Source organism: Mercenaria mercenaria, chromosome 2, assembly GCF_021730395.1.
Source record: "Mercenaria mercenaria strain notata chromosome 2, MADL_Memer_1, whole genome shotgun sequence".
In the NCBI taxonomy this organism is placed as follows: Eukaryota; Metazoa; Mollusca; class Bivalvia; order Venerida; family Veneridae; genus Mercenaria; species Mercenaria mercenaria.
In genome coordinates this window covers 56,892,954-56,915,729 of record NC_069362.1, presented here as the reverse complement: position 1 = coordinate 56,915,729, position 22,776 = coordinate 56,892,954, and the positions used below count along the sequence as shown (strand labels likewise).

The window sequence follows — 22,776 nt, the reverse complement described above, 5'->3', positions numbered from 1 at the left end:
TGATTTCCTCGTGACTATATTTGTATCATAATTACTAAAACATTTCTGTACCATTTGGTACTACGGGTATTTCATTATTTCCGATCGTGTTTAAATTATGGTCCCATCCCTCTCGAAAGAATTTTGGCAATTATATCCATTGAAATAATTCAGTTATAAGTACTTATGAAGGCGCAAACTCTTTTTGCAGTCACATACGGGACAGAAACATTTGACATTATAATGTATACGAGTAACCCCATTCCCGGGGCGAGACCCCATTCCCGATGAATTGTTGTCAATTATGTACCCATAAGCAGGATTTGAAGCAAATAAATGTGATACTGGGTACTGTATTACAGTTTGTTTATCATTAGAAGTGGCAGATGTCTTCAAATAAGGCACATGAGATCAGAAACTGGCATTTTTAGAAAAAAAAGTATGTTAATTTCCTTCTTCGTTTTCATGATTGTCTCGCCATTTTTATGGACAGAACAGAACATACGTTTTATTTTGACTTGTACATAGTATAGCATCACACAAATGTACAGTATATAATATACAATGTAACATGTTATCACGTGTAAAAGCGTATGTTAACATAGTGTTGAGGATGAATGGTACATGCGATTTTATAAATGTAAGACAAGTTAAGACATGAATTATTAAAATTGACGTGTGCATTCATGTTACATTATACATATAATGTAAGTACAAAATGCAACCATTCAAATGCGCCTGTAAGTCATATTACTTTATAAACAATATAAACTATACTTTAATATAGCAGATATAAATAGGTATGGCAGACATGCAAGGTATGTATACATGTATGTTTAAATGATAGACGAAACAGTAAGAGTAATATCTGTATGAACAGTAATACAATACATATACAAATATGAATCTTATATTATCTGTCTACAAACTGGAATGTTCTAGACTATAGATCTGTCAGGGCAGCAACATCTGTTATATAACTGGACATTCAAATATCTACTACAGGCACACAGCTACAATTAACCATTACCGTTAATAATAGTATTTCCTATTTAATATATTTAGCTAGATTGATTAAAACGTTCCTTTTATTTGTAGTAATCAGTTCAATAAATTTCATCATTGATGGTCTGTTGTAGTAATATTTCTTAAGACATTTCTTCCTTATATCAAAATAACACTGGCATATTAAAATGAAATGATATTCGTCATCAATATCTATTGTTCCGCAACATATACAGTATCCTTCGTTGCGTGGTATTCTGTTTTGGCCATTTCTACCAGTTTGGATTCTAAGAGCGTGTGCGGATACTCTGATTCTTCTAACATTGAATTAATGATTTTCAGGCATTACATCAAGATAATATACATACGCTTTTTTATGTCTTTTTACAATTTCTATACAAATCTAAGAATGAACTATTTTCAACAGAACCGTGCCGCAACTGTATATAATTATCAAAAACACTACGTTTAAACATTTCTGGAAATAGGTTATAATCTATTCTATCACAATTAGTAAAATATTCTTATGAACAGTACATATCTAACATATTCTTAAATACGGTCAATTTCCTTAGATTTCGTAAAGCCCCATACCTCTGAAGTGTATGCAAAATAGATCCTACAAGAAAAATTATTATATCAAAAGTAGGCCAATTGTTACTTTGTTGTTTACCGCCTTAAAATGACAAGAAAGAAAGCATAAATATATATACGTGCGTCTTTTAAAATATATTATAATAGTTGAGAAACAAAGCGTTAACTGATTAGTAATACAATAAACATTTGACCTTAAAGCGCAAAGACAACATTATATATAAAAGCCATTTTCAAGCCTTTCTTAGGACTGATAGAAATTTTTTAAAATCTCTATGGAGGCAGCCATTTCAGTGTGTTTCCAGTGCTGAATAATTTATTCAGCAAACAATTTACTTTCTAATGTTTCTTTATTTGAAGACAAAACACATGATAATTACTTTCGTTAAAAGCAACCGATATTATTTCACAGAGCTAAGAAAGTGCACTTCAAATAAATATCTAGAAATTATCCACCATTTTGTTTTATGTTACTATGGAAACAGAACAGCTGTCATTTTTATCAGATATTGGTATGTATATTACGTTTTCAATCCTTGGGCCGAAATCGAAAGTAAGTTTACATCCTTAAATGACTTAAGAGGTCCAAGCTGACAGAATTAATTGAAGATCAGCGTTGCCTTTCCCTCCGTATCGATAGCAAATATTTCTACTTGTAGTATATCGTGCTGAGAACTCTCTCTTTCTTTGTCTCTCAGTCTCTCTCTCTCTCTCTCTCTCTCTCTGTCTCTCTCTCTCTCTGTTGCTCACTTAAATGGTATTTCTGTACTTACTGTCAGCAGTGATATCATGTAGTTTTGCAAATTAACTACGAAAGTTTTTAACGATATCGATGTCGAAAAAGTGGACACCAATGATCCATAACAGAATTTAGAAACTTTATTGTGTTGCTCTCGTATCAGAATGGAACTTTCTATGAGCCATATCGAAACATTGACTACAACAGAATCCAACTCTTTATTAATGCCGTGCATCATAGACAGTCGAGGTAAATTTAAGTTTTAAAACATATTTTCAAACCAAATATTTGTCGAAAGGTTTGCCTACTCCTTACCTGAACCTGAAGAAAGCACGCAGCATACCATGAATACAACAGTCAACTTCAGTTTTACACTGTCTTGTAAGGCAAAAACGCACAGAAAATGAGGTAAAGATAGGACAGTTTGGCTTCGTTTGAAATCTTTGGTCACCCGCGCACAAATTTACTTTTAGATATTACAATAAAATGTTACAACGCAATACATCATAACTGAGCAACAGAGATATTATTAAATAAAAAAATGTATTTTACAGAGTTTAAAAATAGGTATTTATAAAAGTAAAGTAAGCATACTGATCGGAAGCATAGAAATAATGTCAACATTCAACCAAACAAACTAGGCTATGCACGTGTTCTTAAACTGAAATACTAAATCCAGTAACAATTGGACTAGTATCTGATCACACTAGAGACAAGAAGAATGATGGGAATAGTTTTATCTATTTATGTATCAAAATACAATGTATTTTAATTAACCACAAATTTTAGATGACATGTAGTCAGTATCATAATATTGCTAAAATGAGAAGTTCATAGATACTTGCATCCAGAACATAAAAAAGAATAAATCTGATTTTAATTTTATTACTGATGTATAGCAGATTCGTCCAATATAAATCACGGATATTCCTACTAATGTAAAAATTAATCAATTTCGATCATTTTAGTTCTATACTTTGTTTAAATGTACAGTTCTACGAATAAAACCAACTAAAAGCTTCTTAAGCAGGTTCATTTTGCTATTCGTCCCCAAACTGAAATAAAGAACTAATGTCAATTTACCTGAAAGCCCATTAATGGTTTATTGCACAGTGAATAATGACTGATTTGAAAAAAAAGTATTAAAAGGCTTTTAAGAATGAGAAACTGGTGAAATGAATTATGTTATCTTAAGCCAGGCATAGGGAGCGTCAGATGTGTTTCATATTTCATACTTCTCTTCTGTTATTATGTTGCTTGGATGCATTCTATACTTCCAAGGGATCTTCTTATAAACTTTATTTCCTATATTTGTTTGGAAATTTATTAAGTAATGACCTTTTATCAACTGTCACAACAGTACTCTTTAAGTGCCCTGTGACGGTCGTAAAATAATTGCATGTACTATTGTTATATTTTCTGGTCCGTCCGTCCAATCTTTATGTATAACAGAGTGCGTGAGATGTGTTTGATACTTCATTACATGTCATGATCAGTCTGATATCACATTGCTTTATTTTATTCATTATATTTTATTTCCTTCATTTGTTTGGAAAAGTATTAAGTTGCATTTGTACTATATTGTAAAATATTTTGAAGCAGATTCCATATTAAATGTTTTATGAAGTTTGCAAGCAGCGTGTTTATTTGTATGAAGACATTGATATGTTTGTCAAATTCTGTTGATTGCTTTGTTCGTGTAGTTTCGTAAGAAATTGGTTGGTAATGGTCGGCTATGTACATAGTGTATAAAATTATGTTTTGATATAATTGAAGATTGACTACGAACATTATGAATACGACGATGAAGCACTTATCATTTGATTCCAATATGAAAAACCATGCACAGTCTCATTGAAACAGGCAGAATTGATGTCACGTCGAGATTATTTAATGCCATACAGGCGCCCATGAAGTGCACTTCTACATTTGATCTATTGTATTTCAGAATGGAAATGATATAACAGAACGGTTTGACACTTAAGTTATTAAGATAGAATCATCAGATTCATCTCCTGAATTATTCCGCTGGACGTGTGTTACTTCCCGTACTTTAACCTGTTAAAACACAGTTCGCATTGACGTCACGTCGCCCTACTATATTTGGGGCTATAGATACGCCATGGAAAAGTGCTTCTTCGATTCATCATTATGTTTATATAAGAGACTGACTTGAATCGAAATATTATATATATATCAGAACATGCCTCGATATAATTATTTCGCGAGTGTATAACCTCTTCGCATTGTTGATGTACATTAAAATATGGTTCTGCTATATATTATTTGTAAAATAACAGTGAAAACACCAGCAGCGATAGAAGATACCTACTTAAAGCATTTGCACTTTGCAAAAATTTCCTCAGTTAATGTTTGTTTTTTTCTTTTTCTTTAAAGTTTTATAGAAAACCTATATTTACCTTAACTTGTGCTACTCAGAATAATAAATTAATCATTTTGTTAAGGCTTTTATCGGAATTGTCTTTAACAAATTGATTACTTATCTGCGTCTGAGAGAACGCGGCTAGTTAATCAATTTATTTTCTGTTGGCATGTCTCAGGTGTATTATAGAGTAGAAAACTGTAAGAATCTTAGGTTATATTAATTAATTGCAATAATTTTCTGTCGATTGACTCTCAATAAATTACATTCACTTTATAAAAAAGTTACATCATTTTATGTTGCGTATAGATTGTTATGTAGTCATATACAACTGAACTACTATTTTGGTATCATGCCCAATACTTTTATTTGTTAGTCTGTTTAGTTTTAGCACTATTCTACGCTTGGCCTTGGGTGACTCTTTAGTTTTAATACAGGTGACTACATTTTTAATTGCTCTACTTGGTAGATATAAGAGCATATGCTGCACAGTTTTATACGTCTAGCTTTCAAAATCGTCATAAACCAACTAAACCAGATAGATATTCTGATGAGATTTAGGTTTAAAATCTTCAAGTTCTTTTCTCAGTCTTGAAAGTTAACAAAACCTTTATGTCAAAAATGGTTTTTAACGAGTAAATTGTAGTTTTTGTCACGCATATTTCATGGATGCTATAACCTGATTATAGCGATTCTGAAGTTCACTGAACGCAAGTGGACAAAATATATGGTCAAATGCTCCTTGATATATTGATTATCTAGCATGCATATTGCCTTGCGAACATGCACGCTTTGGTGCGAGAAATAAAGGAGTGTATATACGATAACCCATTCGAGAACTTTGAAAATACAACCATTAAAATGATCAGATTCTTAAATAGGAGATATTACACCTTAAAAATAGGAGACATTTCCCTGGATTATAAAGATTTACATGTTTGCTTGTGTAAGACAGGCTTTTTCCTGCCCGAGGGACAACGTTGAATGAGAAACCGAACGCCAGCGCTGATTCATTTACATGCAGATATGTAAGATCTCACATGCAGACATGTCTTTCCTATCGCGTTCATGACAATAGATTTAGAAGTTTTCAGCCATTATGTATAAACTTGTGTCGTCAAAATGTGACTGGCACTATATGACCAGGCCCCAACACCTGACCGGATAATTACATACTTCCCCACTGGATACGCAAGGAATCATGTACTATGGTATTTATATTTATAAACGTCTTATTGTTCAGTTCATTATCATAACCTTAAACAGAAATCATATAAAAATAAACAGACAACAACAGACTGTATATTTGACAAAACAACTCATTTCCCCACACATTTCCATTTTGTCTGATGTCTCCAGTGTTGAATAAAACTATCGGAATATATTCCTTTAGCGGGAAATTGGTTTTTGCTAAATAAGATACATCTACATTCTGATTTGAGAATTCAAACACTTTCAAGTTAGCTGCTTCCAAATTTATTATGAGGCAAACTGAATTTGCAAATTCATTGGACATTTCAAGTCTGGTTTTTAAAATGAAGTGAATAAATATGTACATCCACGGAACATGCACTATTTCATGGTGAGTGAGATGGGTTGGATTATTCTACACACGCTCCTGTTAAGAGCATACCATTTTTAGGTTGAAACCGCGAAGCGGTTCAACTTATTATGGCCGTATTCTGGAGACTGCAAGAATTTAATAATGACAGTTTTCACTGAAGCAGATTAATACGCCGTTCTATTTCCGCACTACTTTTATTACCTGCGGCCTCATTCGACGCCGCCAGGAGGCGGTGTCGAGTATATGGGATACACTTTTATTTTGGACCCTGTAAAGATGGTAATTAATAGTTTCGGAATGATAAACTGAACACAGTGAATAGTTTGTTAAAGGACCCACGGTATTGCACAATTGATATTAGTGAATAAACAAAAAAATGGCAAAAAGAAAACATAAGAAATGTATGTAATGCAACTTATTATGTGATATAAAACAATGTTATCTGTCTTTCCTCTCCTTTTTTGTCGAGCAGAAAATATTTTTTTATTTACAATTTCGTCAAAATGTTGATCCGATTTATTGATAAGGGAGGTTACTCTGTAAGTCAAGTTTTCAATTTCTGACCTTAGCATGACCTACTTACCTATCTAATTTTCTATAAATAGAACACCTCGCAACGCGTGAATTGCGGACAAGGGAGCGTTCATGTATTTTACAATAATTAACCTTTCAGTAAACTTCGAGAAAATATTGAGAAATGAAAATACGGAAAATTACACTTTGCCTGCATAAAATTCCTTGAAAAAAAAAACACAACGTATTAACAAATTAAATAAAGGAATCAATAAGCATATATATGTTGAAATGAACGTAGGAAGTGCCGCTGTTAACTTATTTTTAATCTTTTGTCTTATTTTCTTTGTTGATAAGTACAGTGATGTAATTTCAGAATGCGCACATTTTTGCAGATTCCTTTTACAGTTGTATATTTATTTAATTGTTATGGTTACCTTAACTTTGAAGCATGGAGTTTCCCTTTTGTGACCACATGTACAACTGGTCAGAATATTTCTAGATATTTTATAGACTCATCTTGATTCTAACCTGTTACTCTTTTTTTTTTGCTTATGTGTCATATACTTATTGTTTACAGATATTCACTGTCAACTAAGGTGTGCAATAAAGGACCATCATTTGGCTGAATTTGTCAGTGACAAGTTAATGCTTCTTTAAAATGTGGTTAGATCGAAATATCAAAAGCCATGGGACCATAAATTATCAAAGCATCAGTGACTTTCAAATAGATTTCCTTGTTGAATTTATATTTTCATTAATTTTGTATGACTAGTCAGTTGCTCTTGTTGTATTATATCTTGTTACTTGTTTCATTTTTCCTTTTTTTACTTTTATAGATAGTTTGTTTTTGTATCTGTCCATTCCTGTCTAACTTAAAAAAGATTTTCATTAAAACATTTTCTACACTTTGGCAGTGGGTTATTATACTTGCTAAATTTCTTGTGATATTAGATTTGAATCTAGACACTGACATATTCCTAGTAACCTTACGGTTCAACGAGGACTTCAAGTTTACCGTTCGTCCCAAAAATGAATTCTATGATATTCCAAAAGTATATAAGAAAGATTCATGACATTTGCTTTGTGAATAGAGCAATTTAGAGATTATTCATGTTATATCATTCTTTTCTTGGACAAGATTTTTGGTTGTTTTGGCAATGGAAACTGTATAATCTGCATTCTGAAATCTATAATGTAGCTGACTAAGGTCCATGAAACTTCATCAGTGAATAGAAAACACTCATTACATTATATGATAATAAAAAAATAATGGTTTCTGTGAACCACAACTTTGAAATAATTTTCTTTCAACATTTCCTCATTTCTCAACAAACTGCATTTCTGTGAAACTTCATACACATGCTCCTGCATATAAGAACTTTTCATAGGTGCTGACCTTAGTTGGTGAAATAATTACTTTAATTTTGTATGTAGAGGTAGAGAATTTGTAATGCATGGTAATACTTTTCTATCATGCTTATTCTTCATGCTCTTAACAGTTTATAAAATATATTGTATTATGTGCTAATGTTGATAATTTTTAACCAGTCAGACTAACCAAACTAATAATTAGGTGATTTCTCATATTGCAATAAATGTACTTCAGACACAACACTTGGCGGCGTCTTTGATGCTTGCATCAATGAATTTCCTTGGGCCTATTGGAATGCAACAAGTAGTGTATCACATGGAGACTCGGTGATTTCACGTGACTTTTTACCGATATGCGATTGGCTTATCGCATGTATGGAACGCCGTTTTTGTAATATAGCTGGCACTCTATATGATATATAGAGAAATGTTTGTGACCTCAGTTCCTCATTCCATCTTTCATATAATTTATTCAAACTTTCAACAATGATCAATATTGATACCTTGTTGTGCATGTTGTGCATAAGGGTTTTTGTGTTAATTGCTCTTCAATTTCCTGGATTATGGTCCTGTGTTGTCAAATAAGTCCAGGTGAAGGCATGAATCACATCTGTGAAAGCTCTAGTAAAGTATTTCAATAGTCAAGGAATGTGTCCAGCTGAGCTAAAAGTTATGTTATACATGAAAGGGAAATATAGTTATTTTTGCTCAAAACAATAACTTTCAGAATTAAGAAATACATAGTTCATAGATCTTCTTGTAAATCATGTAGAATGGAGTAATATTTCCTACATTAAAGCGTAATGGTATAATAAAAAAAAAAACAACAATTTTACCCATAAGTTACTGTCAACAATTTCTGGTCTGTATAACTTCTGGCCGCAGGAAATCTTTTGACTTGTTGATTATTTAGGAGTACAATGTATACCGACCGCTTATCTCTCTACATAATTTCTGGTCAGGTTTAACAATCGTTTCAATGCACATGAGAAATGTAAATAAATCAAATTATACATCTTTGAAAAGCTCAGTTCGCAAGCTTTCTAATGTTGTATATCTTTAGAAAATCGAAAGAGAAACTGTTACACACATTAAAAATAGCATTTTCTATAGATTTTTAGCGTAATGTAACATTTATATCTTTCCAACTGTTAATTTGAATAAAAAAAGCATGGATCTAAGTTATTCTCTGTCTGAATATTTGTGTTTTTAATGACACAGACACTGTGTTACTCATTGGTATCATTACAGTAAATTACAGTGTGTTTCAAGACACTTGATGGTTTTAGTCAGAGCAGAATTTCTAGTATATAATGTAACATGGATGCAAATGGTTTGAATATTATACTGTTTCGTGGATCGAAGTGACTTGAACTATTACAGCGGAGTGGTTTATTGCACATCAAATGCTGGTTTCAACCTTTCTGTGCTGTTAATTATACCATCTCGTTCGTTAGTGAAACGGAAAAGCCTGAAAATGTGCTACATTCGGATTACAATAAACAGTTGATCTTAAACAATGAATCAATAAAATAAAACACATGGACTCAGCAGATTTATTAAACTGCAGTGTATCGGAAATTATTTAGGAAGTTATTTAGTAAGGTCATTATATTAAATATCCCACGCCACCATAAATACTATTGACCATAAGAACTGACCTAACACTCATGAATATTTCATTCCGTTCGTTGTCCAAACAAATAAGCGATATAACTATTGAAAAACTAATACCAGATTGATACTGTCATATGTGGACAAAACGTTCACCTGCCAAACTCAGTGTTTTGGCTTCGAGTCTTATGTCTGTCCATACTGTTTTTTTTAATTATCTGTTTACTTAACAAGCGGGATAATTGCCACACTTGTCATGATTTCTCCTTGTTCATTTATTAAAAATATACATTCATCGAAGTACATATCACTATACATTTGCAGGGAATGTCAACTTAAAATCTTTTAAAAACATCTTAAATCCAATGACACCAGCGTTTCCAAGAATTTTCAGGAAGATCAAAGAATGGACAGACATTCGTTCGGCAATTCAAGCAACTGGCGTCAGTAGACGAAAAAAATAGAAATCATAAAGTAAATACTCTAAAAAGCTTTAAAAATTACAATAATGACCTGAATTATGTTATTACAGAATCATGTAAGAATAAAAGCAATATCAATGAAATTAAGTTACATTGAATTAAAAAAAGAAAGACCTTAACTGACTATGATTCGAATGCACGGCAACGTGCGTGGGAGGCAAAGAGCTAACCATCATATACAGATATTTTCAGGATAAAAATTACAAATGCATCGCCGGGTCAATACTTATGGATAATTTCTATCAAATAATCAATATATCAATAAGTTTTAAATCAGCAAATTGCGTTTCAAAGGACATCGGACATTATGCTAGGGATTTTGCCCTAAGTTCAATGCTATTTCTTGACTTCAATAGCTGATAGTTTTATATAATGTCTTCAAATACTGATAAATAAGTTATATTCCCATCAAACTGTCACAAAAATAATTTTATTTCGTATTCGTTTTCTTGAAAGTCTAACAGTTTGTAACTAAGGGTCATATTTTTGAAAAATTTAAAATGTGTATTTTTAGTTAAAATAAGCATTGGCATTTAAGGTATGTCTACTATGAAATATTTTAACACAATAAATAAACTTATACCATGCAGATTATCAGTTTTATTGACATTTTTAAAAATAAACGAAAAGGAAAATATAAAAGTGGAACAAAACTTTTGGTCCCATAACTGTACTTGAGTTATTTCCACCCGATTGCCCATGATAACTGATGCATTGGTCATAGCCTATTGTTTGTTTTCTACACATCTATTGCTATACTGTATTTACACATGTACAATACTGACCGGGCATTATGTGGAGGATTATTATTGAATACAGGCAGTGGTGTAACTGGCCATACATTGGCGTAGTTGGCCTTTTTCAGTTGAAGCGGAGGGGTGCAGGAGACTACCTATTCGACTGTGGGTTCAAGGGTGCCTTACTTTTAGCATTTTATATCAGTGGAACAGACCTTCACTAGCTAGTATCAACATTTATGTAGATATTCTTTGGGTGTTTGTGTTAGTTCTTTGAGATCCTTACTAGTATTTCGGTTGGCTTCGAAATAAGTTTCAGACGTGTGAGCGAATTGATGTTAATTCTTGGGGTGTCAGTGTTAGTTCTGTGCGAGTCAGTACTAGTTCTATGGGCCTCAGGGTTAGTTCTGGAAGCAACTGGGTCAGTTAAGGAGTTGGTGTCTGGTGTAGTTCTGTTAGAGTATAGGATGCTGGATCAAATAAAAGCAAATGTTGTTCTTAAAATGCATTCTAGGTTCACTTCAATTTTGTCCTACAAAAGGTAAAAAATTTGCACCAAAGTGGCACTATTCCCATAGAAGTTCGTCTATATCTCTTTGTCATGTTTACGTTGACACATATATATGTAATATGTCTAAGCCACTTGCTTGGTTCTTGACTTACGACAGACGCAGTTGTCTCAATCCTGATTACACTCAATCGACGGACTTAGACTGTCAAGAGGTAACAGATCTGATTGAAAAATTCATAAGATAAACTTATAAGGATCACTCTGCTTTCTAGCTTGACTTTCTATGTCTGCTATTTATTTAGTTTAGTGTTTTCAATGCTTGCAATATATACAAAAATGAATAAAGCTGTAGATATGGAAGGTTTAGGAAACATATGCAATAAGTGGCAAATATTTATGTAAAAATCATTTGCTGACACCCTGTACGTAGTTTTTTTTTTTCAATTTTAAACATTTTCCCCCTTGTGACCAAGTACCATTTTTGCAGCATATGTATATAATGATTATTTACAAAGGCATGTGAAATATTTTGTTGCGTCACTGGGAGGAAAGATGTTTAAAACGTAGAAATGATTTATGTTCATATTTTGATAGAAAAAAGAATGATAAATGTCTACAAAGTCTTCTTTTTTGTTCATAAACTTGTAAAATGAAGTCGCATTTATCAAGAAATGGTCTTTAACTATCGTTACTATGCAATTTCGGAAGTCTAGCCCTATGTCACTTTTTCCTTAATTGGATAGGCAATCTGAATAGGAAAATTAGCTCTAGTCAACAATGTTATTGCATTCATAGACTAAAACACATTTTCACTAAAACTGAACTTAAAGAACTGGGAGCAACAGTGTGATAATATTACTAAAATACTGTAAATAATGATAATGTTGAAACATGCTATGTATATCTGATATTTATGTCACCAAACAATTGGCATTTATTTTGACAATGTAGTAATTTTACTGATTTTTATAGACATTGATCTAGTTTGTAAAAACATTAAAACAAGAATACGAACATTTTGACAAGGAAAAACCTAAAGATTCTGTTAATAATTTTTAACGTTACATTTTGGAAAGCTATTCACTAAGATCCCTCTAGCGAATGTGCGCAGTTATAGCCGATAAAAACCATAACAGCTACTTCATGTATTTCTAAACATATAAATTGCATTTACTTTTAGCTACTTATTTTCATCTTTACAAGACAGAAAAAGTGTGCATCAGAACATTTTCTTGTTTTGTTTTGCTTTATGTGAATGTCCGATGACTGGGGTCTACTTTTTAGAATCGTGTTTAAATGATTGAGAAAAAACTGGCACTAATCCCTATAAATTCAAGATCTTTTTCTAAATACTGCTTTGTTGATGGATGAAGGTTTTGCATTGATTACATGTGCACTTCTATTTCAGTTGATATATACTTTTATTGTGATAACCACTAAAATAGAACCCACCATACGGCTATAGATGGTATCGCGGAGCTTCTCTGTATTCAGATGATGTACTGGATTTAACATAAGAAATTAAGATTCTGACTATGCATTTCATTAAAACGTAATTCACTGAATCTATTAGTCTCTCTTGTAAAGATAATGTCATTTTTACAAATAGCTTGATTAATTACTCCCCAAGGACAGTTTAGATCTAATTAATGCACTTGCAACTGAACTACAATTGTTAAATGTCCTGCTGGATATTTATCCTTGCTTTGAATATTGTGGGAATTTTAAAATACTTTTCGTCTGAAACTGCGCACCCAATTTTAACTTGAATATTTTTACAGGAATGATTTTTGGGTGACCCTTTACAAAGAGTGCTCAAATTATTCCGATTAGCAAAAACAATATGGCCGCCAGAGCTGAATATATAAAACCTACCAAATTAGCGTTGGTCAGATATTGTATTTATTTCACAGAAATAATCCTTTAGTGACCATCTGACAAATATGATCGCATCATCTGGTATCTTCATAAATCAGGCGTCTAATAGCGTGACTACCGCTAATGAAGCTAGTATTCGGATAAGTTTTAATCGGATATACAGAAATTCAGTTGTTGTCGCCGGATAAATATCAAATATATCTATTTTATAGCGTTGAACTAACAAGATGTCTTAACTTTGAGCCTCGTTTGTGTCTATCATATTACATAAATGGTTGAAATTTCGTATCTATGTCTAAGCTTCTCGATCCTCATGCAGCTTATGTATTCATTTGTCTCTAGGATTTGACTACCATATATGCCTGGTCTATACTATGTCTCGATCTCAATTTAATGATGAATCTATCAGTCAAAATCTTTGATCGTGATCACAACAAACTGTTTGAGATTAAGGTAGTTATGCACGTTTGATAAACCGAAAGTGATGCCGTAACGTCATTTATCCAGAAAACGTAGAATAAAGCCTGGATTCGGCGTAAGGAAATGAAAATCATTTTATGAATTAATGACAACCTGTGAATATATTTATTACAATGACACCGCTACTATCTTTTAAAGTTAAAATATCATACCAAAACCAATAATTCAAAATAATGTCTTAAAATTAGCGTGAAATGTGCGGTTCACTTTAAACATGGTCAAATATCTAAGAAAAAAAAGCACACAGACCTATACACTTTATTTCACCGCATTATATGCCATATGTTTATCTACAACTGTGAGAAGTTTCAGTAAATTCTACATTGCAGAAAAAATTCTATTCGAGAAAATGTTATGAAAGTTATGATTTTCCCATAGACTCCCATAATGAAAAATTGCGTGAGATCCATTTTTATTTTCAAATGTGTCTAGCAAAAAAATCAAGCACACAACCCTATATTTTTATTTGCTGAATTTTCTAAGTATATTCTGAAGTTTTGAAAAAATCAGAGTTTAATCAAATTCTGTATTGTAGGAAAAAATCGATCTGAACGCTTAAGTGCCGACTTTGATAGAAGATCAAGACCCCAGAATAATAATCAATAAATTGCCAGCGATTTTTTTAATTATTAGGTAGATTCATATTCCATCGATGTTATCTCGTCCGTTACATGATACTGAATCTCGAATGAATCACCTTGATTGTTTGTAAGCTTATTTATAGCTACCACCAGTAACCCATATTGGGGGACTCATCTAGAAGATTTTGGATGACAGTGCAAGAAACAGAGGGCACTCTAATTCCAGAAGCAAGTTGTAAAGCACCTATCCACGAGACGCTTAAATCTAAAAGCTAGCAATTTTAGTTAGAGGAGCGAATGCTCGAATTTACGACCGCTGGGTTTTTTAATTAGAATATGTTACCACTGGATCACTGTGTCCGCTGTTACGAATAAACCTACCGGTTGTCTTCCTATACTTAAGCAATTTTATGCTATTAATAGGAGTGCATTCTGATTGGTGCTATATATAGGAGACGTTTCTAGACTGTCCTAATTCGGAAATAGTACTTTACAACAAATACAATCGGTTGGTTGCTACGAGTGTAATAACCTTAATTGGCCATAAAGTATCCGTATCTTATTGTTGATAATAGTTGAACTATAATTATAGCAATAATATCATGTAAAGTGATTCGAGAACTTACTGTGTAGATACATCACATTAATCAAACATCCAAACACTAATTATTCTGACAGGCAAACATGTTTCTCTATGAGCTGTGAAACGCTGGTAACCCTCTTATTATGACACGGATATATTTGTACCTCGGAGGAAAATCCGTCTCTTAAAGCTTGTTTCCTTTTTTTAAAAACATTTGTAAAATGGGAAATTAAAAGTTTTCTACTATACATTTTTTCGTAAAATATGAAATTGTTTGTCTATTAGGACTGGTTGAGCCACTAAAAAGAATCGGTATTGTCTTCTTGCAGACGACGTTAAGAAACCAAAGCAAATGATAGTAGTATTCTTTCTTGTTAGAAACTGTCTTTTCTATTCTTAACTTATGGATCATTTACTTTCTTCTCTTCAGAAAGATGGCGTTATTTCATATTAAGTCAGATGAGTGAATTAAACTAATTGCCTCAAGCCAGTTTTTACTCTCATTCCCGAATATTGACTTCTACATTTCAATAGAAAATAACAACAGTTGCAAATGATGCGAATAAAACGAAAGCTGTTGGTATTTGATAGGATAATTTACAGACTAACATAAAAGATTCTGCGTCAACAAGATTAGATGTAGTAATTACTCCCAGTATCTCTAGTATTTCTCTAGAAACGGATGTCCCCTGGCTGTATTGCCAATGTTTTGCTTTCTTTCATTTTAATGTGTGCCTGATATGAAAAAGGTACAATATTGTTATTGTAGATAGAATCTTCAATGAGAATGATTTTTATAGACACGTTTGCTTAAATGAAAGACAGAATGTTTAATACATTTACATAATATTCTACTTGTTATTCATGCGAAAACTGACAATTTGTTTTTCCAATTAGGTATCACGTAATAATTTGTGGTGCACTGTGTCTGTTATGTGGAAAAACATTCATATAAGCATGAACTGAAAGTAAGAAATTGATTCTGATTTACTTAGTTTTGACGTTATTATATGTTATCTGTTTATGTATGAATTTGTATACACTTTTCGTGTTGGTACATGAATTATTCATTCGTTTACCAACTTACCCCTTTGTTTTGTTTCCAGTTTTGCTCTGAGGTTGATGTTAGCAACAGCCAGTCCTACCCAACATTTGCTAGGACAAAACCAACGGATTCACAAATTTCGAAAAGTGTAGTTTCAATCCTGAAGAAGTTTAGATGGAAAAAGATTACTTTTGTCCACACAAGCGAATCAGTGCTGCAGCACACAGCCGACACAATATATGAGGTATGTCCAATTACTTGAAAGGAAATATACACATTTGTATAGTGCAATAAACAAGAATCGTGTATTCAGATGCCAAGTGCATTATAGAAAATGTTGTAAATTCATAATGACATATATACATCACTTTTTGTCACACTACAAAATTGACAATCTTAAAAGCAAGCTACAGTATTGCAAACACTTTTCTTTGTAGAAAGTAAATAAAAAGTTTAGTTGTGTTCATATTCATTAATTTTAGCTCGATAGGTGATGAACATTGAAGTTTATTTCAATTGTTCCCTGGTCCGCTTCTTTGAAGAAAAAAACAATTACTTGTGTCTGTTCGGACAGACCCCGTGGTCAGTTGCCGCAGGTGTTGTCGTGAGTCCAGGGGGTTCCAACATACCCTGTGGTCAGCTTCCGCAGGTGTGGTCTTGATCCTATAGGGCTCCCAACAGACCCCGTGGTAAGATTCTGCAGGTGTGCTTGTGACCCTTTGGTGTCCAGACCCTGTGGTCAGCTGCTGCAAGTGTGGTTGTGAGCCCATGGGAATCCAGCAGACCTGTTGTCAGCTGCAGCAGGTGTGGTCGTGAGCCCATTGGGGCTCCAACAGACCCTGTGGTCAGCTGCCGCAACTTCGTCACTGGACTACCAAGCTCCTTTTAGATGTTTATGACACAGTTTGTTTACGCTGCTTTGCAATGTAGATCAAACGTATTCTTCTCCGGCAGCTGACTGTACGTATATAGACTGGCTGCAGTCCTAATTTTGTTATGTTTTATCCCTCAAAACCAAATTTTGATGTAGTTCCGTCAGGTAGTTTTCATCCAAACATGTTTATTGCATTGGCTGATGAAGGTCGGCGTTTAGTGTTTCGGCAAGCAGATGACAACGCTTACATCTTTTACTTATAAATTGTTTGCAATATTTATCAAACAAATCTAAGTATTGAGAGTAACTAAGTTATACAAAAAAGTAAGGTTTCATTGAACGTGTTACTGTTTATTATTGGTCTGTCATTTGGTCTAACAGTGATTACGATTTCTGAGAAAAATATGTACATGTAACCATATAGACTCACCATAAAAACATGAATATAACATCCATTGGGAAAAGAGTTTCAACTGAACGTAATCAATGGCATTGTTTATAAGGATGTGTACATGGTTAACATGAACATAAATTTTACAGACAAACAACCAAATAGAAGAGAACAGTTTGGCATCGCCTTGGAACAGTCCGTGGCCAAAAAAATGAAGAAAAACATAGGGATCTTGAATCGGTTTATGGCGCGTACCCAGCCTCACAATTATCATTGTTTCAAAGTTTTCCGACTGCGAAACAATTTACTGTAAACCATTTCATAAATAGATTTTTTTTCCACATTTCATCAAAAATAGCATTTTAACGTACACAAAAATATGCGCATATGTGCAATATTTGAAATTTTGCATGATACTATACATTAATCGCGGTGAGAAAACGCATACTGCAACGTCACAAAAAACACACACAAAACAGCGCAGCTGAGTTGTCACACAAACATTAACACCGCTTCAGGTAAGAAAGGTGTTGTAACTTTGTTATTACTACAGCTTTCGGCTAGTGATAAAGGGCACCGTACCCTCTAGGAGTATACTATTTACCGGTAGTGTTCCAAATTGTGCGTATAGTTTTTTTCCTGAACACGCGAACAGAAAAGGGCATGAGCAGCACTATACTTTTGCCTATGTCTAAGAAAGTGAGTTTTGGCAGTTGTTTGTGTGAAACGAAGACAGATTTGATGCTAAATTAACATAAGTGACTAGCATAATGCTCAACAATTGTTCTGTTTTGGTGTTTAAAGGGAATATTCAACATTTGAAAAATTTGTGAAAATTGGACTAATAACATAAGAGATATGGCAATTTAAATGTTATCAATTTAATGAAACGGCAGCCATTCTGGACACAGTGACGCCATTGTTCTTTCCTTATTTATTACCAAAAATGAATACCAGAAATATGTAAAATACAATTAAACATGGAGCTTAAATTTAAGGTATGCAATTTTACACACGCACTTAAGTTCATATTATATTATCGCCCGCAAAATATGATTCTCTTAGTTGTTTTTCACGATTTACCATACATGGTAATGCCCATATAAGGAAAAAATGATGATGTCACTGTGCTCAAAATAGCTGCCGTTTAAGGTATTCAAATAATTATAACTTTGTTTGTAGTCCAATTTTCATACTTTTCCGTCAGTGTTAATGTTTCATCTATTTCTTTCTGATTAGAAATGTTGCAGAATGTTGTATATTCCACTTTAAGGATGTACGACGATATTTCATTAAAAACAGAAACATTACTAAATTGAGAACATCCACACTCACGATTTTGATGGAGAACATCCACAGTATAAATTAGCATGCACTATTTAAGCCAAGAAAATCGTTTTAAAATTTGATCTGAACAGTAAAAAAGTGATAAGTTTTTGCTAAATAGTACAGTACCTATATTTTTTCAATCTGCAAAGAGTTATTTTGTTTTGGATTTCAACATTTGTTTATTTACTTTATTTAATAATGTCAGTTTGAACATATTGTTTTGAGCCGTAGGGTGTTATACAAATATTAAGTAGCGTACAGAACAAGGTTCGTGTTGCTTCTTCGAATTTGACAGGTAAAGAATGAGCACATCTATCCGCTGACTGTTCTTTGCCACTTTTGTATTTTAGAAATATCGGCTATTTGATTGTCTTTTCCTCTTCAACATTGAACACTACCACAAAAATGTATACTCTTTGTCGGGTACGCTGCTCTTTATCTTTAGCAGAGGTGAAAAAGTTACAAGACTTGTTGCGCCGTTGCAATCTGTGATCCCCCACCGTGTTATTGTCAAGATGTAGAAAATTGTAATAAAACATTTATGGATATAATAATACTAAGTGATGTCTAGCATGACAAATACTCGTTTCAGCCCGAAGGATACATAAGGTTTTGTCTATAGTCTGATCACACATAAGCAATACTTATAGCCACAACCATTTCTAATCTGGCTTTTTATTTGGTACATTATGTCAGTTTTCAATTTTATATATGAAAAAAAAAAACACTTTCCATTGATTGTAGCCCTAGATAAAATGAAGACTTTCCACGTCTGTGTGATATAAAGCATTGCCGCCAACCGGCATTCGTGTACAAATCAACAAACGTTTGCAACCAAAGCAGCTCGCTCGATTTAGAAAAATAAATTTCGTTTTCTACTTAGAAGACTTCATTTCGCCAGAAGTATATGAATTTAGAGACGGTCCTTACATCACGATTTCTAACAGGTTCACTTGTAACATTACTCATATTCACTGGAAGTGTTTTAGAGAAATTTCTACCTCAATTCGTCACCGGAAATAGGGTTATGTAAATACTAGTGCTTCTGACTATTACTTATCATATTTTTACGATGTTATTGAATTTTATTAATTTGAAACGAACTGATATTGAAAATAAATATTTGTAAATTTCTTTACATAAGTCATAATCAGTTGTTCTTTTAGAGTGCTGAAAACAGTATCACATTTAAGGGAAGAAAAAACGTACCATTATGAGTCTGTCAAGGCGTCACGGATCGACGTAAATGTAGATTTACCGATTTCTACCTCGGCCTTTGCCGTCTGTTAGCGATTCTTAAAAATCGCTTTTACCATTTTAAGACTTTGGCACTGGTAACCGAACATCGCTATGGCGTCTGCTACATTAATACATACATTTCTGTATGTGGCTGCCAAAATCTCTAACATTATAAGTGCCCAATTTTCCAGGCGGTGTTGTGGGGAAGACATAACGTGCACTTTAAACAAAAATACACACACTTACTTTAGACATATTTTCCATGGCCTCTAAAGTCCGAATGGTGTACTTTCGTTGCACGTCACCTTGAAGTCTAATTATTTCAACCAACTGGTTGACCAATGAGAACGCTTGCAGACGAATTCAAATCATCAAATTTTTTGTTTGAATGCTACTGTGCCGCCTATGCTTAGCCACGCTAATTCTGAAAAGTCTAAGTGATTTTTTTTTATCAGCGGAGATGTTTAAAATATATGATTAAACTACACAAATACTGCGAATAACATTATATATTTGATATGACACTGTGCACAGCAGATGTCTTTTCACAGCGGAAGTCTATGTCCCTCGTACCATGGCATTGTGTATGTAAACATTCTTGGTTGTCCTTGGCCACTGCATGTATTGTTTTCATTTTTGCCTGAAACTGCCTCGTTATCATATTACACTCCCTATATCTTGCTATAATCTCTGCCATTTTTACACTCCATATGTCTTACTATCTTATCTTCGCTACCATAATTACGCACCCTGCTCTTGCTAATATTACATCTGTGATTACACATCCAAGATCTTATTGTCACCTCTGCTATAATTACACGCTTGCTGTCAACTCTACTGTAATTACACAAAATAGTCTTATCATCTCTGCTATAATTACACACCCCAGGTCTTGCTATCGCTATCATCTCTGCTATAATTACACATCCTAGGTCTTGTTATCATTACTGCTATTATTGCATATCCTACATCTTGCTGTCAGCTCTGATAAAACTACACACCATAGGTCTTGTTATCAGCTATGCTATAGCTACACACTCAAGGACTTGCTGTCAACTCTGCTATAATTACACAGGATGCATATAGTCTTATCATCTTCACTGCTATAATTACATATCCTACATCTTGCTATCATCTCTGCTATAATTACACCCAATAGTGTTGTCATCACTACTACTATAATTACAGATCCCTGATCGATACCTGCTGTAATTACACATCCTAGGCCTTATTATCATTTCTGCTATATTAATATATATCCTAGATCTTGCAGTCACCTTTGCTCTAATAACAGACCATTGTCTCGCTGCAAAAATTACACAACCTAGGTCTTATTATCAGCTCTGCTATGGTTACACACCCTAGGTCCTGTTGTCAACTCTGTTATAACTACACACCATACATGTAGTCTTATCATCATTTCTGCTATAAGTACATACCCTAGGTCATGCTATCATATGTGCTGTTATTACATGCCCTATGTCTTGTTATCATTACTGCTATAATTCAACATTTAAGGTCTTGCTATCATTTACTGCGTTAATAACATATCATAGATATTGCTGTCAATACTGCTATTATTACACACCGCAGTCTTGCTGTCAACCATGTTATAATTACACACCATCGTCCTATTGTCATATTTTGTTATAATTACACACCCTACATCTTGCTTTTAACTCTGCTATAATTACACTTCTTTTAGTTTTGCTATCATCCCTGCTGTAATTACACACAATAGGTCTTGTTATCATCCCTGTTATAATTACACAACATAGGTGTTACTCTTTATTTTGCTATTATTTCAAACTCTAGTCTTGCTATCATTTCTGCTATAATTACATTCTCTGCTATAATTACATATCCTAGCTCAGGCCATCAACGCTGCGATTATTACACATCACCGATCTCTCAATCATCTATGCTTGCTATCATCTCTGCTACAATTACACAAACTTGGTCTTACTATCATCTCTATTATAATTAGACATCCTAGGTTTTGTTTTCATGGCGGCTATAATTACACACCCTAGGTCTTGCTTTCATCTCTACTATAATTACACATCCTAGGTTTTCCTATTACAATGCAACCTCTGTAGAGCAACACCCTTTGGGAGATACAAATATTGACTGTTATGTAGAGGTTGTTGTTCTGGAGAGGTAAATTTGATAGTATATTTTGGCTTAGGGAAATTTTGATGATGCTGTTATAGAGAGGTTTTTGCTTAAAAGAGGGTCGCTCTGGAGAGGTTGTACTGTATCTCTACTATTATTACACATCCTAGATCTTCCTATCATCTCTACTATTATTACAAATCATAGGTCTCTTATTATCCCTGCTATAATCACACACCCTACGTCTTGCTATCATCTCTGCTTTGATTAAACCTCCTTAGTTTTGCTATCAAATCTGCTATGATTAAACGTTCTTAGTTTTGCTATCATCTCTGCTGTAATTACACATTCTAGGTCTTCTTATCATCTTTGCAATAATAACGCACCCTATGTATTGTATCATCGCTGTTTTATTTACACACCTTAGTATTGTGATCATCTCTGCTGTAATTAATCTCCCTACGTCTTGCTATCATCTCTGATATAATAACACATCATCGGTCTTGCTATCAATCGTGCTATATTTACACATCCTTGGTTTTGCTATCATCTCTGCTATAATTGCGAACCCTCGGTTTTGCTGTTATCTCTGGTATTATGACACTCTTGGTCTTGCTATCATCTCTGCTATAATTACTCCCCCTACGTCATCTTACTTTCATCTCTGCTATAATAACACATCCTAAGCCTTGCTATTTACTCTGCTATAATTACACGCCCTAGGTTTTGCTATCATCTCTAGTTTAATTACAAACTTTCGGTTTTC

The 22,776-nt window shown here is 33.4% G+C and overlaps 1 protein-coding gene across 2 annotated transcripts in view; it reads left to right on the top strand.

Moving 5' to 3' along the window:
- Positions 1-22,776, top strand: part of LOC123564001 (receptor-type guanylate cyclase Gyc76C-like) — a 121,168-nt gene that overhangs the window by 37,824 nt on the left and 60,568 nt on the right. For both annotated transcript variants that reach the window (XM_045357243.2, XM_045357242.2), the window contains exon 2: positions 16,124-16,306. In XM_045357243.2, coding sequence (XP_045213178.2) covers positions 16,124-16,306 — 183 coding nt within the window. The remainder of the gene's footprint in view (positions 1-16,123; positions 16,307-22,776) is intronic.